Source organism: Fringilla coelebs, assembly GCF_963513975.1.
Source record: "Fringilla coelebs genome assembly, chromosome: 7".
Classification (NCBI taxonomy): Eukaryota; Metazoa; Chordata; class Aves; order Passeriformes; family Fringillidae; genus Fringilla; species Fringilla coelebs.
The window spans coordinates 25,278,259-25,292,953 of record NC_140035.1 but is presented as its reverse complement, the minus strand read 5'-3'; the positions used below and the strand labels follow the sequence as shown (position 1 = coordinate 25,292,953).

The 14,695-nt window shown below is 38.7% G+C and overlaps 1 protein-coding gene across 2 annotated transcripts in view; it reads right to left on the bottom strand.

Moving 5' to 3' along the window:
• PARD3B (par-3 family cell polarity regulator beta) overlaps positions 1–14,695 on the bottom strand; it is a 383,490-nt gene that overhangs the window by 240,256 nt on the left and 128,539 nt on the right. For both annotated transcript variants that reach the window (XM_084209781.1, XM_084209782.1), the window contains exon 4: positions 13,918–14,018. In XM_084209781.1, the coding sequence (XP_084065907.1) occupies positions 13,918–14,018 (101 nt within the window). The remainder of the gene's footprint in view (positions 1–13,917; positions 14,019–14,695) is intronic.

The following is a 14,695-nucleotide window of genomic DNA, read 5'->3' as shown; positions in this document are numbered from 1 at the left end:
CAAAACCTTATTTTAGGATCTGAAAGTACAGGCACAGTGTTATCCTGAATTTATGAGTGAAAATTATTAATAAACCTGAGTTGACTCCAGTGAGCCAAGACATTACTATCACTGGCTTATCTTAAACCTAGCAGGCAATTTAGACTAGAGACAGATCACCTGAGAGCATATTGTTATTTCCAATAAATCCTTATGAAGCATAGTGGTATTTTCAACCTCTCCTAGGGTTTTTAAAAGTCATCATAAAAAACCTTTCATAAAATGATCTGGTTCCATGTTAATTATTAACTACATATTGAAATAACAGCACTGGTTAGTAAATAACTTGACAGCATTAAAAATTGCAGTTAAAAAGACAAGATTTATCACACAATTGAAAGGAAGCTGGGTGAAGTAAATATCTTAAGTAAAGATATATCAGCATATTTTCTGGGAATAAAATAGAACAGCAATTATAAAACCTTACAGATTAATTAAGCTCAGGACATTTTAATGAGCACAGTTGTATCCACTAATCAGATTATGATAGGGACTCTCACAACCACGGGTTTTTAAAAATTATTTGAAGATAATAAGCAAACAAAATCCAATGGGTAACTTCAATTTCACACTACAAAGTTATTATCACCAGAAACAGCTTTTTTAAGGTTACAGGTGGACTTAATTGTACTATAGTTGTTGACTAATAGCAGCATCTCTAATTGCAAGAACAAAGGTCAGAGAAGACATTTCTGAGCACAACAGGTGACGTGGACAAATGAGTAACTCTACAAAAGACAGAGAGTAGCAGGAGATACCAACTGTCCTATTTCTTGCATGTGCTCCTGGACAAACACACTGTTTCAATTCAATGCCTGTTTCCTTGCTTTTGAGAAAAATACAGGAAAGGTGTACCAACAGAAGCACTGGTAATAAGAAGTAAAATTCCTAATTTGAGTAAAATTCCTAATTTTTGTTTATTCCTATTTTAAAATTTAAGAAATATTTCCTAGAAACAAAATGTCACAGAGACATATTTAGTATGTAAGTGTTTGCTACAAAGTAGAAGGAAATAGCTATAGCCTGTCTCCTTGCATGCCTTTGTGAAGCTCTAACATTTCCTAACCCCTCCATACAAGACGCTCAAGCTGGCTTCAGATACACAGAGAAACTACACTGAGACTTGTTCCTAGCTCCTCAGAACTTGGAAACTGGAAGTATAGCACCAAACAGCAGAATAAATGAAGTCTGGCTACCTGAGAGGGCCAAGGTCAGTTAAGACAAAGTGAGGAAGGTGACAGATGCATGAGTGACAAGGTTCAGTACATCACAGTCTTTATGAGGCTTCTCAGCTAAGACATGTGAAGCCAGATTGATTCAAACATGAGTATTTCCTAAAATTACAGTTCCCTTAATTTTAAGAAATGTGTTGACAGAAATTCTGAGTGGCCTGAAAAGTTAAAGGCTTTATACATGTGAATTATTTAAACTTTAAAACTTCAGTACAACATGCTTAGATACAAAGCACAGTACAGTTTTATATACCAGCAAAATATTTCAAGTACTATTATTTATGAAGAAATTCAATGTTACTTATCCAGGTCAGATGGCAATTAAGAATACTTCACAACCAGAAATACAGGCAGACTGGCAGCATGCTGGGTATAAGGGTGTGGGTTGTGGTTTATAGATTTATTTGTCTCACTCCTACTACCTATGCCAAGTTCATCAAAATTTACTATTTAGAAAAACAAATTTAAAAGCATTTTGTACAGTCTAGTTTCTTCTGCTATCACACAGAAAAGCAAAGCTTTTTTTTCCTGAAGATTCTATAATTGCATTATAATAACCCAAAGCACTGTAAGCTACAAGAGTTTGCTTGCATCTTTCTTATATTGAGCACTACTGATCTGCATATTTAGTGGCTCCACATCACTGAAATGCATTCTGGGTACTCAAAAGTAAAGACATTACCCTTTCTTCTAGAAAGAAAAGGTAGAAAGGAATAGCTTCAATGAGTTACTTTGTGAAGGAAAGAACAAGGTAGACTTCCTAAAGAAAAGACTCTCATTCAGAGATGAACTTTACCAAATTCAAAAGCAACTGAAGGAAGCATTCACTGCTTTCTTCTGAAAATGAGCTTAATAGTACAGGAGCTGATACATCCTGCAGGCAAGAGCAATACATCTTAGACAAAAGTTGCCCCCAGTAGAAAAGAAGATCATGGAGGGAATGGCATTTTTTCAAGTGTCTGTGCATAATCTCATGCAGGGCTTTAAATTTCAAGAAAAAAAAAACCACTGTGAATTAAGTTTAATATTTTAATAGAAACTACTGGATACATGAAACAAAACACTGAAATAACAGGGTAACACTGATCTGTGTTACAAAACTGATGTACTGCTGCATTTTAAGCTACTCAGAGCTTCTGCAATTTACATTCATTCCTGCACAATGATAATGAAGTGATCAAGCCTGGAGATCACAAATACAAGGGCCTGGGGAGCTGAACTCCAGCTCAGAAACTAGTCTGAACAGTTTTCTCAAGCGTGAACTGACTACAGCACAGTGTCGTGAGCACATAAGGAGTCCAGGTTCTAAGAGGACAGAGATAAAGCTTTCTATTTGCTGTGGTCTCCCAGCAAATACCCTTTCCTGTTTAAGTGGCTACAAATCCAATAGAGACAAGTTTAGCCAGTGAGCGTTCACCCCAACTTAAAACGGGAACCCAACCAGAACACTTTCAGGTATAATTACACTTGATCTGGACTAAAAATTACTTTAATTCCTTTGTGCAAGTATCCCCATGGCTGTATCCAATACCAACAGCTGCAAGTACCATCAAGTCTGGAAAATACAAATGGAAGGATTGAGGGAGTTGAGCGCAAACTGAAATAAAGTTTGAACAGTGTATTTTTGCTTGTTTTTTTTCCTTAAGCCTGAACTGTCTTACACACTGGTAACAATCAAACAGGAACTATTTAGCATACGAAAGAAAATATTATTTCTGTTGTTATGGCTATTTGGACATCTGATAGCCTCAGGCAACCCAAAGGGGCCCCAACAACAACAGCTCGGCTTAAAAGACAAAGGGCAGATACCTTTGAAGTGAGAGATGACAAAGAAACAGCAGTAGACCTTGAAGTTTGGTCTGACAGAAAGAACCTGAACATTTCAGAGTAAATAAATTCTATTCATCCTCACAATTCTCTTGAAGGCAAAATAAGCACAATGATGCTGAATGCCAGAAAACCTAAGGGCAAAGTGCTCTCCCCACAAACCCCTCCTGTATGGAAACAAGAAAGACAACCAGCATTTCAGGGGGGATCAGCAAACAGCACTGGGGAATGATTCTTGAAATTGTTAATATTTTGTGACCTAGCTTTTATTTTATTGTCTGGTAAATATGAGTGATAGGAAACCTCTGTTAGGATCCTTTGATTCCTTGGCATCCAGGCTGAACAGGGATAAAAGTTTTTAGATAAGAGTGTGTGAAGACTACTGCTCACGACCCTGCTCAAACTAGTGGAAAAGACAAGGCTCCATTTCCAGCTCTGCAAGTGGATAGATTTTTAGAGACTTACAAAACAATTCAGGACACAGATAAGGTACAGTTTAGAAAATAAATGCTGGGTTCTAGAAGCAAGTAATTTCAAAGTGGAAGCTCACAGTTGTGTCTCCCAGATCTGCACCTGTATCCTGCACTGGTGATGATACCGAATGGCACAGGAAAAACAAAATGGCAACTACTTTTCCGCTGGGAAAGGGGAATACAAGCCACTCCTGCACAGGCAAGACTGTGGCTTTGGGAAAGGACCTCTCCCTGCCCCTTTGGAGAAATCATTCTTGTTTGGGCAATTCCTGCTTCTCACCAGTGAGGAGAAGTGCATTCATGTGGATAAAAGGCTTCCATAGGGATGTTACCCATTACATCATCTCAAAGCTGGTCTAGGGACAAAGACTTGTCATTCCCCTTTAAATCAAAGATTAATAGTAACTGTGCACCCAAGACATATAACAGTAAGTGTGTACTTGCTACTGGCATTTTTTATTTTATTGCTGCAGACAATGACTTCAATTTGTGGTCAACAGACCTCTAAATTCCTTGGCTACTTTTAGAAGATCATAAAAAGAAACTATGACGATCTAGCATAAGATATGTCTTCTCTGTAAAGTTTTTGGGAGCAAACAAACCAAAACCAGTGAAGTTATAAATCATATTTCAGATTATAAATTGGTTGGCATTTCTGACATTGACAAAGACAATTACTTTTTTGAGTGGATATTTTTAGTGAAGGGACAGAAAATTCCTGGCTTTTGTTTTTCAGAGATAAAACTGAAATGTACCAAGGACTACTGATGGCTTTTCTCCTGGATTCACTTCTGATTTATTTATAGGAGGGCTTTCTACCTTTACCTGCAAATGTCACAACTGAGCTTGTGACTTTTATATAGTTTCTTAGTTTAATAACTATGGTAGGTACAGCACATGTTCTGTCTCTGCCCCTCTCCAAAAATAAACAAAACCTAATCACGTCTAAAAACTAGTTTATATCTCACTGTTCATAGGAAATAGAAAGAGTTGGGCACAGATAACCTAATTTTCACCTGTTTCTGCTTACTCCATACACACTAACTCAATTTAGATTGATCTGCTAATGTTTGCAGACTTACTACAGTGGCACAAGGGTACTACATCCATTCAGCTTATTCTTAAAAAAGACAAACCAAGATGAAATGTTGTTCATACTCCTTTTTAATTTTATTTTAGCTCTTTGTTTATCGCTTCACTTCAAAGCACTTCCAATATGAGGCACAGTTTCAGTGTGACAACTTTGTAAAATTAAAATAGAAAAAATGTGCCAGCATCAATCTGCTTTACATTGGAAAGCACAACAGCCTTGAGACAGAAATGACGACTTGTGAGAATAAGCTATAATGAACCCAGAAGTGCTATCTGTAGTAGGAAAAATATATTAGACTGGAGGCTGAACACTCCTGAAACAATTTGTCTTCCTCAATAGGAGTCTCCTATTCCCCACTTGCAGTGTACAGCCAAGTCTGACTCCAAAAGCAAGGAAAAATTATCAATATGAATCCCCACAATTCTGTTGGCTAACATTTCTTATTTGACTTGGAGCTACTTAAAGTCAAAATAAAAAAAAAAAAAAAATACAGCCCAGAATAAAGCTGAGTCTGCAAGGGACATCCCCCACATGTGACCTGTCAATGGCTGGGCAGGAAGGCAGGAAACCATCCTGGCAGCAGGAACCCCACAGGGTGATCCCACCAGCCCAGGGGCAGGCACCCACCTAGGGCACAGGCCCAGAGGGTGGGAGCTGAGGCTGAGCTGCAGCTGCACAGCTAACAAGGTAACAGATGAGGCTGAGCCAGCCTGTCTGCCCTAACCCCAGGCAGCTGCACCAACAGAGCAGGGGAAACAGCCCAGCACACAGGAGGTGACCAAACCCGCCAGCTCCATCCCCAGCTCCCCAGCTCAGAAAGCCCAAAGTCATGGCAGGACAAGCACGTAAGTAAATATGGTCCTCATTAAGAGGGATGCTACAGACTCCAACAAGTCAGAACGCCTGCAACACCAAAAGGACACAGTACACAGAAGCACTAAAATATTCCCCCCTTTGTTTCAGTTGTCAATGTCAGAAAATTGTTTCACAGGCATGGACTAAAATCAGGACCTGCTGCCATAAAAAAATTCCGAAGCAATGTGCAAGTTTCAGAGAGACCTATATTATTATTATTATCACAGCTCAAAAACCTGTAAATCCAGATTAGCTGAGACACCTGCTACACAGAAGAACAAATCTCCAGATTAAAGTGTCTCAAACAAGTTGGGTAATTTAGTGGTGAAGAGACCTCACCTAACAATATAAAACCATAAAAAAGAAATCCTATCTCCTTAGAGTGTGAATAAATGTCAGTCCTGCAGGAGAAACAAAACCACATATCTGACTTTTGGAGAAACACAAATATTAACCAAACAAGAGTAGAACTTCATACACCTGCATTCCAGCGCACTGGAAGATGACGTATTAAAAAAATCAAAAATAATTTTTTTTCCTAATGTCACAGCAACATTTGTGTCTAGGTCAGTATCAAAGATCTCTACCATTATTCCTAGCTGTCCATTAGATTACTATAGCTATGGAAAAAGTTACTTAGTAGTAGGCATTTCAGAAGAACGCTGACTGAGAACCTATTTTATTTTAGCTAAATGTTTCTAGAGCTTGACAGTAAATGATATGCATGAGCCATGTTGACTGTCATCTTCCACTTTTGACTGTCAGACATGGAAGTAACTTGCTAATGTTTTGTTCCAATTTCAGCACCATGAGCCTGTTGCATACACTGCGTGCTAAAAGCTGTTCCAGATGGAATGACAGTATTTTGTAGGACCCCAAAGATGTAGCTATAGAGATGAATATGTGTCAACAGCATTGACAGCATGACCTTTTTTCCCTTTTTTTGTCTACTGTTCTTATTTCCACCCTTTAATTTTTCTACATTCCCTGTAAGACAGGCGACTTCGGAAAACAAAGAGTTTCAGTCTCTCGGCCATCTTGGATCCCCAACAATCTTACTGACCTGACTGCACAAGGCAGAGGACAAGGGAGGAAAGTGTATAAACAATAAGGTGTCTTCAAAATTACAGCCAAGCCCCAAAATTCATTTTGAAGAGGAAACAAAACCCACTCTCCCACTAATATAAGAATGAAGAAGAGCTTTGATGATTTTCTTAATGAATAGTCAGTAAAATGCCAGTACTCCTCACACTGGAAACAACCTGTTAACAATGAATAACAACTTCTACTGATTACACCATTTTTACTGGTAATTTATATACTATGTTAACATCACAGAACATCCATTATTAGCTCTTATTACAATAAATCACAAAAAATCTACTTATCCTGCTGAAATAAAAATATGGAAATTACACCCACTGCTCTTTTTAAACAATACAGGTAAAACAATACAATTTCTCTGACACACAGGCTGTGCAAGGAACAAAAAGAGCACTTCTCCACACACACATATGCTGCTCTGCACCCTCAAAAGAGGAAATTACCACAGGGCACTTCTGTCCTTTTTCAGAAGAACAATTTAGTATTCTGACAAACATTTAATTTACATTTTTTAGTTTTTCCTCTACAATATAAAATAATTTCTTTTTAACACAGAATGCCACAGCACACAGTACAAGAAGGGGGAAAAAAAGGAGTGGAGGGCTGTAAGGCAGCAGAGAGAATTGAGAAGGAATGGCTTTTGTTATTTCGACAGCCCTCAGCTCGCTGCATAGTTGGATTTATAATATGTGCTTTAAGAGCAGCAGTTTTCATGGTGTAAGAGTGCCACACAGCTCTGGTTCCTGCAGTGCTCACACCAACAACTTCAAAACTAACTCACTGCAGATGTCCCTATGATCATCTAATCAGACATCAAAAGCAATATACTGACAAGCTCCTGTGCTGATTAGAAGTGTTCTATATATGTTTCACAGCATAAACAGACACACAGTAGTTGCTTTATAAATGGATTCACCCACATCAGAATTCCCTTTTAAAAAATTCCAACTGTTTGGAACTCCCCAGCTGTATGACAGAAAATCCTTTTAAATCTCCCCAGATCTTCAGCTCCAAATTGCGATATTTCAAGAGCAAGAGTTAAATTATTAATAGGAAAACTTTTACCGGAAAAAAGGAAATGCCTTCCAGAATTAAAGAACCTTGCTGTTCTGAATGACAGCCTAAGACCAGACCACATCAGGGAGGCAGCCTTAACTTTACCCTCCAACACACATGGTAATATCTAAGATCTATTTCCAAATCTACTTTGATGTCTGATTATTATACAGCAACAAGCATGGATTTAAAGCATTACAAGTACACCAGCACTGCTAGTTCCTTTAAAAATACTGTGTTTCTCCCAATATCTGGTCTCCTCAGAGTCCAATTTTTGCAACACTTAAAGAGGACCTGTAAGAAAGACATGGACAGACTTTTTAGTTGATAGGACAAGGGGTGATGGTTTTAAACTAAAAGAGGGCATATTTAGACTAGATAAAAGAAAGATGTTTTTACAAAGTAGGTAAAACACAAACAGGCTGCTGGAGTGGTGGGAGATGCCCTGTCCCTGGAAAAATTCAAGGTCAGGCAGGATGGGGCTCTGAGCAACCTGATCTAGTGAAAAATTTTCATGCTTACGGTAGGAGGGATAAAACCAGATGACCTTTAAGGGTCCCTTCCAACCCAAAGTGTTGCATGATTCTATCACATAACTATGGAAGAATTTAATATTGGAATACTAACATGTACAAAAGGACCAGAAAATAAAACTATCTGACCTAGTCCAGTAAACATACTGGACAAAAGTTCTATCTTCTAAAGTCAGATAGACAGTACAACCCTCATGGCAGTGCAGTCTCTTAGCTCAAGTCTCAGTATAAATCTGCTGAATCAAGTTATGAACTCTATGGAATTATTCCACCACTGTGCCAAAAAAGACCTTTTCTGCCCTGCCCTACTTTTAAATAGCATGACATTTCTAATATTTCTGGGTATATTTTACTAAAATACTCACACGTTTTGTAAGTACTACTCATAGCCAAATTTGTAGCATATCTTTACGTTTACATATGTATATAATACCAAATAGAAAGGGAACAAATCATGAAGCTGCATCCTTACACATGTGGACCTTATGCTAATTCGCAGACTCGTAATCAGGCAGGCTAATACACCACAAGCACAATTAACAGCCACAAGAACCAAAGGAGGTTTTGACCCTTTTTAACGGGAGCTTGAAACATAAAAATGTTCTAATTATATATCAACCTTATTCAAAATTGCAAATTACATGTCCACAATGCATAAAATACAGTCAATTTCAAGTCATATCTAGGCAAAAATTGAAACTGTATTGAGCCACTGGAGCAGCTCTTCAATTGATCCAGCATCTCATTGTATCTTTAAATACGGATAAATACAATTTAATCGGCCAGTCCTATTGATTAACTCCAAGATAACCTAAGTATTTGTCCAGGAAACATGTAACTATAAAAGAAAGTCATGCAGAAAATAGCACACTATAATAATCAGCAAGTTAACAAGAGGGGGTGAAACCTTAGTCCCACCAGAATTAATGTGAAATTCTTATCAATTCAAATAGGATCACAAGCCTCTGTCTAAAGCTCATGACAAATCAAGTCTTATGATAGTAGAGGAAGTCTGTCCCTGGGCAAAAACAAAGATAAGCTGCAGTAACAGCTCCAGAAACAAAAGTTCAGATGTTATAATTATACATTAGCAGTTACTACCTGAATAAACTGAGCTGAGTAGAAGCAGCAAAATGTATTCTCTTCCCTAACACCAAACCAACAGAGCCACACAATTCAGACTTTCTGCCTTGCTGCATCTCATCCCTACCATGTTGGACAGAGGGGTCCAGTCAGGAACTTCTGAGCTGGTGAAGAAAATCTGGAACTGCAGCTCCACTCAGCAAACTGGGGACAGGTTTTGAGCAAGTGTTAAATTCCCCAAGAATGTTTGTTTCTTCTGGAAGGTTTCGACCATCTCAGTCCTGCTGCATGGCTTCACTCCAGAGCAGATCTCTAGCTGAGGACTACATGCCCAATGCTACACCCACTTTGTGAGGCCAGGCCATTTGTGGCCAGGAAGCAGCTGGACCAGCCCTTGGCCTGTGCCAGAGCAAAGCTACGGGCATAGAACTTTTCAGAGAAGTAGAATCACAGAATCCCAGAATGGCTTAGGTTGGATAGGGCCATAAAGATCACCTAATCCCAACAGCCCTGATACAGACAGGGACACCTCTCACTAGACCAGGATGCTCAGAGCCCCATCCAACCTGGCCTTGAACACATCCACAGATGGGCGTCCACAGTTTCTCTGGGCACCCTGAGCCAGTGCCTCACCACCCTCACCATAAAGAATTTCTTCCTCATATCTAACCTAAATGTCCCCTCTCAGTTTGCACCCATTATTCCTTGTCCTGTCACTACAGTTCCTGATGAAGAGTCCCTCTCCAGCTTCCTTGCAGGTCCCCTTCAGATACTGGAAGGTTCCTATGATGTCTCCACACAACCTTCTCTTCTCCAAGCAGAACAGCCCTAACTTTCTGAGCCTGTCTTCATAGAAGAGGTGCTCCAGGCTCCTTACCAGCTTCATGGCCCTCCTCTGGACTCACTCCAAGGTTCACATCTTTCCTGTACTGGGGACGCCAGAGATGGATGCAGCACTCCGGGTGGGATCTCACCAGAATGGAGTAGAGAGGTGGAATCCCCTCCCTCAACCTTCTGGTCATGCATTTTTTGCAGCCCAGGGTCCAGGTGACTTTCTGGGCTGCAAGTGCACATTGCTGGCTCATGTTGAGTTTTTCATCAGTCATCACCCTCCAGTCCTCCACAGGGCTGCTCTCAGTCACTTCCCTGCCCAGCCCACAGGTGTGCATAAGTACATTAAACTAATTCTGTATCCCTGAAGTCCTCTCTGGATACCATGGGAAGGCAGTTTTCATTCTTGAAAGCCTAGCCAGGGCTTTGTGATCCTAACTAGGCAGAAAAACTATAGTAGCTTTAATAAAGTAATAAATTCATTACCAAATACTTTTTTTCTTCAATACAAAGAACAAATTCTGATGTGTGTTACTCCTATTTTTCCCTGATTACTGTCTCTAAATTTTCCAGTGGCAGCTATCACAATAAGGAAAGAGAGGTTTGGATGAAAAAAGAAACTAAAATTTTGTACCATCTGTTAAATGACTTCCAGTCTGAGGGAACAGATGCTGGACTTCACTATCGGTTTTTGATTGATCTAGAAGTATTTTGTTAATTGGGGCTAAAACTACAGCTAAGATGTGTCAGAGAAAATAGGAAAGTATAACTCAAATTCTCCTCCAACTACCTGGTCACTCAGGAAAGGTTTTGTTATTTTTGTAATCCTCATATGGCATTAAAAAAATCAGATCTTCCTTTGAATAAATGGGACACCATTTGAAAAACAGAACACATTCTCTGCTTGAACACATACTCTGCCATAAATACTGTGAACAGCTCAAATGGTTCATCAGGTTCTACCAGTTCACCTGAATGGGATAGCAAAGTTCTTTTCTTGTATTACTGCATGTTTGCTGTCTTACTTCATGCATTACTCATTGCACAAGTGAAGTGCACTTTCCAGAAGGTAAATCAGCATTGTCTTCAGAGAATCCCATGGTAGTTACACACAAAAATCTGCTGAAGCACTGGTGTATTGGTGTAAGGCAGCCTATGGGTATTGCTACACAGACCCCACTGCCAGTTCCACGTGTACCAAACACCAAAACACCAGAAGTGCCAAAAAAGCTCAACTAATTATGAAAGTCAGTTTGAATTACAAAATAATTGCTAAGATAATTGTGGCATAAATACAGAGACTTAATTTTCACTTACATGCACATGTTTCATCTAGCAACAGTTCTTTCTGGGTTTTCTAATTTGCACGTGACTAAAGGAAGCAGTTCAACGTGAAAAAAACTCTGGTTTGTGGCAAAGGAAATTCAGTATTAGTTTTAAATTTTCAACAGCAATGTACAGAACAAATGAATTTTTTCTAAATAGTGCTTTAACACTTGAAAGACGATAGCTATTTTTAAAATGCAGTGTTCAGTTATTTCTGCTACGTTGTTTCATTTGTCAGATATTGATTTTTCTGCATGTTTTAAAACAATCTGTACCTAATTTAACCTATGTTATTTAAGCTTTCTATGTTTCCCAGAACATTATGCCAAAGCATATTTCAGTATGATTGACGATGAGAGTTTTAGAAATGGTACTGTTGCGAAAATAAGAGTTAGAGTAATGCATTTTGCTCTAATAAATTTTTGCTTTCACAAAAAAAACCAGAACAACACCAAACCACAACCACAAATTTTCTAGGCCTCCCCCCTTCCCTTTACATGATATATTAAAAAAAGTCCTTCTCCACCCCTGTTACTAGTGCAGCTTTGACTGTCACCCCTGCAGCTGACAGATGAATGCTCTGTATTTTAGCACAGGGAATTCCTTTAGGCTTAGAGGACCCTTTTGTACTGATGCAAGTCAGTGAAGCATGGTGATGTTTTAACCTCCAAGTATTACTGCAATCCTCATGTAATGGCATAAAATGCACTTGTCACCACTAAAATTATATAAAAAACCCAACTCAACAAAATGCTATTTTTGCCTTCTTGATGGTCTATAAAGCACTCAAAATACACCCAGGAATGAAACAGATTTCACTTATTTTTCCATCCTTTTTTGCCATTTTTGTGGTTATAACATACCAGGGGTGAGAACTACACACTGACATGCTCACTTTATATGTTTCTCAGCTTTGCCAAGAGTGTAAGATCTGCACTGTTAACCAAGAATTCTTCTTTGTACTTTCATTTATCAGACTAAGTCAGTATTTCATTAATATGCAAATTCTTGCAACAAACATCAAGAAAAACCTCTCAGCTCAAACAGGTCTGACAAATGATGCAGAACTTTGACAAAGTTCAGCCCTGTGTAACATCATAATGTACTTGGAGAGTCACTCAGACTTTTAAAATTGCACCACTTAGCAAATAACATAAGCCATTGTAAAATAAGGTGCACACAAAATATTTAGAGGCACATGCATTTGACCATGCAGAGAGAAACAATGAACTGTCAACTAAAATCCTGTGATGGCCTTCAGAATTATAGTGTTAGAGTGAGACTCATAGAACATTATTTGCATGCAAGTCAGCTGACTGTGTATTTACTTCCTTTATTCCCATGAACTTAACTGGAAGTTTGGTCTTAAATGCACCTTCAGCTGAAAAGTTCCCACCTCCAGCACGTGTCGCTGAACCCCAGCTCTCCTCCCCTACTCCGTAATGTGCCAACACAGGCATTTGTGGAACCTTGCTCTAAACTAGTTGTCATCTAGTCTGCAACATCCCTTCTGCACCAAACAAAGATCCAGGGTTTCTGAGTTTTGAAATAAACCAGCAACAGATTGTTTTGCACAGCTGGGGACAGGAAACGAACTGCAACACTGCTTAGAGAATCTAAAGGCAAAAAGGCATAAATATTACAAATTAAAACAGCAGCATCAATTAAGCCAGCATTCATGTGGTCTAAAGAAGAGCAGAACCAGATCCACCAGAGTTTTTCAGGCAAACACTAAAAAATAGCTTTATTCTGCTCAAGACACTTAGGTGTCCCAGCTGACATTCAGAGATGCTAAGTTTATAAGTAATGTAGGAACACTTTCCCCACACACAAAGCTTCAGGTCTTAAAACTGCAAAGTAGAACATGTGGCCCTAGTGTGACTTAGACAGCATCACTTTAAGAAGATTAAAGATAGTCTGCAAAAACATTTGAATAAGAGTTACTGCATTTTCACTAATTATGGTTTTGCAATAGAACTTAGTAATAACAATATCAAAAACAAATTTGTCCTCAAAAGGGTAGAGTCTGGTAAAACAGAAAAGTCAGATAAAGAAGAGACCATGCAGGATAGTAGCAGGGTACCAAAGATGACAGAAATACCATTAGAAAATGAGAGAAGTGAAAAAGGATACGAGACCAAAGAAGCAATGGTAGGCTGGAACAACATGATACTGAACAAATAAATAACTGCTGAAAGTTCAGTTCATATTCCAATGCCTTATGACACAATTGAACTTTATGCAAACCTCTTATTTAAAAAAAAAATATATATATATAGAACCACTATTAATTGATTGTATAATCTAAAATAACTTTTTTTTCCAGAGGAAATTCTCTACTTTACAGAAAATGAGTATGATGCATTTTGTTATAGATCCAAATACATGTATAGCTTATACAACTACTATGTGCCCACAGATAAGAAAGGCTTTGGTCTTAAAAAGGTGAGATACATGACACCTACTGCCACAACATGCTTGAGACCGTGGTCAGTGGGATGAGAAACACTTGGGAAGTCAGGTGCTAAGGCTGGGTCACTGCTCCTCCGTACCAAAAGTGGTGTGCCTGCAAGACAAAATAGAATTCAATAGTTCAGGGATGCAAAATTAGCACAAGGGAAAGCCTCATGTGGTTAAATAAGACAAGTGTGCAGCACTTAAATATAAGCTTATCTGTGGTAATATCCACCTGTTACTAGATTTGATAGGGTAGTACCATTTCAGATTTACTTAGCTATAGAAATGATAACATTTTTATGCACTGATGTAATAGACCTCCACTCATGAGCTACCTAAATTAGGTAAAAACTGCTGACAAACAGGAGAAAAAGGCACTTCCTCAAAAAAACCAAATTACTTGTTGCATGTATGTGTGACCACATGCAGCATCAAGTGAGCAAAACTGAGATTACAGCTGTCAGTTATAATACTAATTACAGTGGCTGGGGCTGGCGGCAGCTGTAATTACTAGATCTAGAAAAGAAGTTTGAACATGCAACAGTTTTCTTGTTAGATGCTAACAAAGCTGGAATGATTCTACCACATTCACTTTCAGCACAACTTGGTCAATATAGCTGAAATAAATACCTCATGTTGATGAGGGGCAACCAGAGAACCTAACGCTCTTAACTTTTCCTCCTGGTTAAGTTTTTTTATGCAGGTAATCCCTTCTATGCTCACTTCTGCAGGAAACCAGTAAGAAAAGCAGAAGTAAGCCTTAAAATTGTATCCTGGTATTAAGGG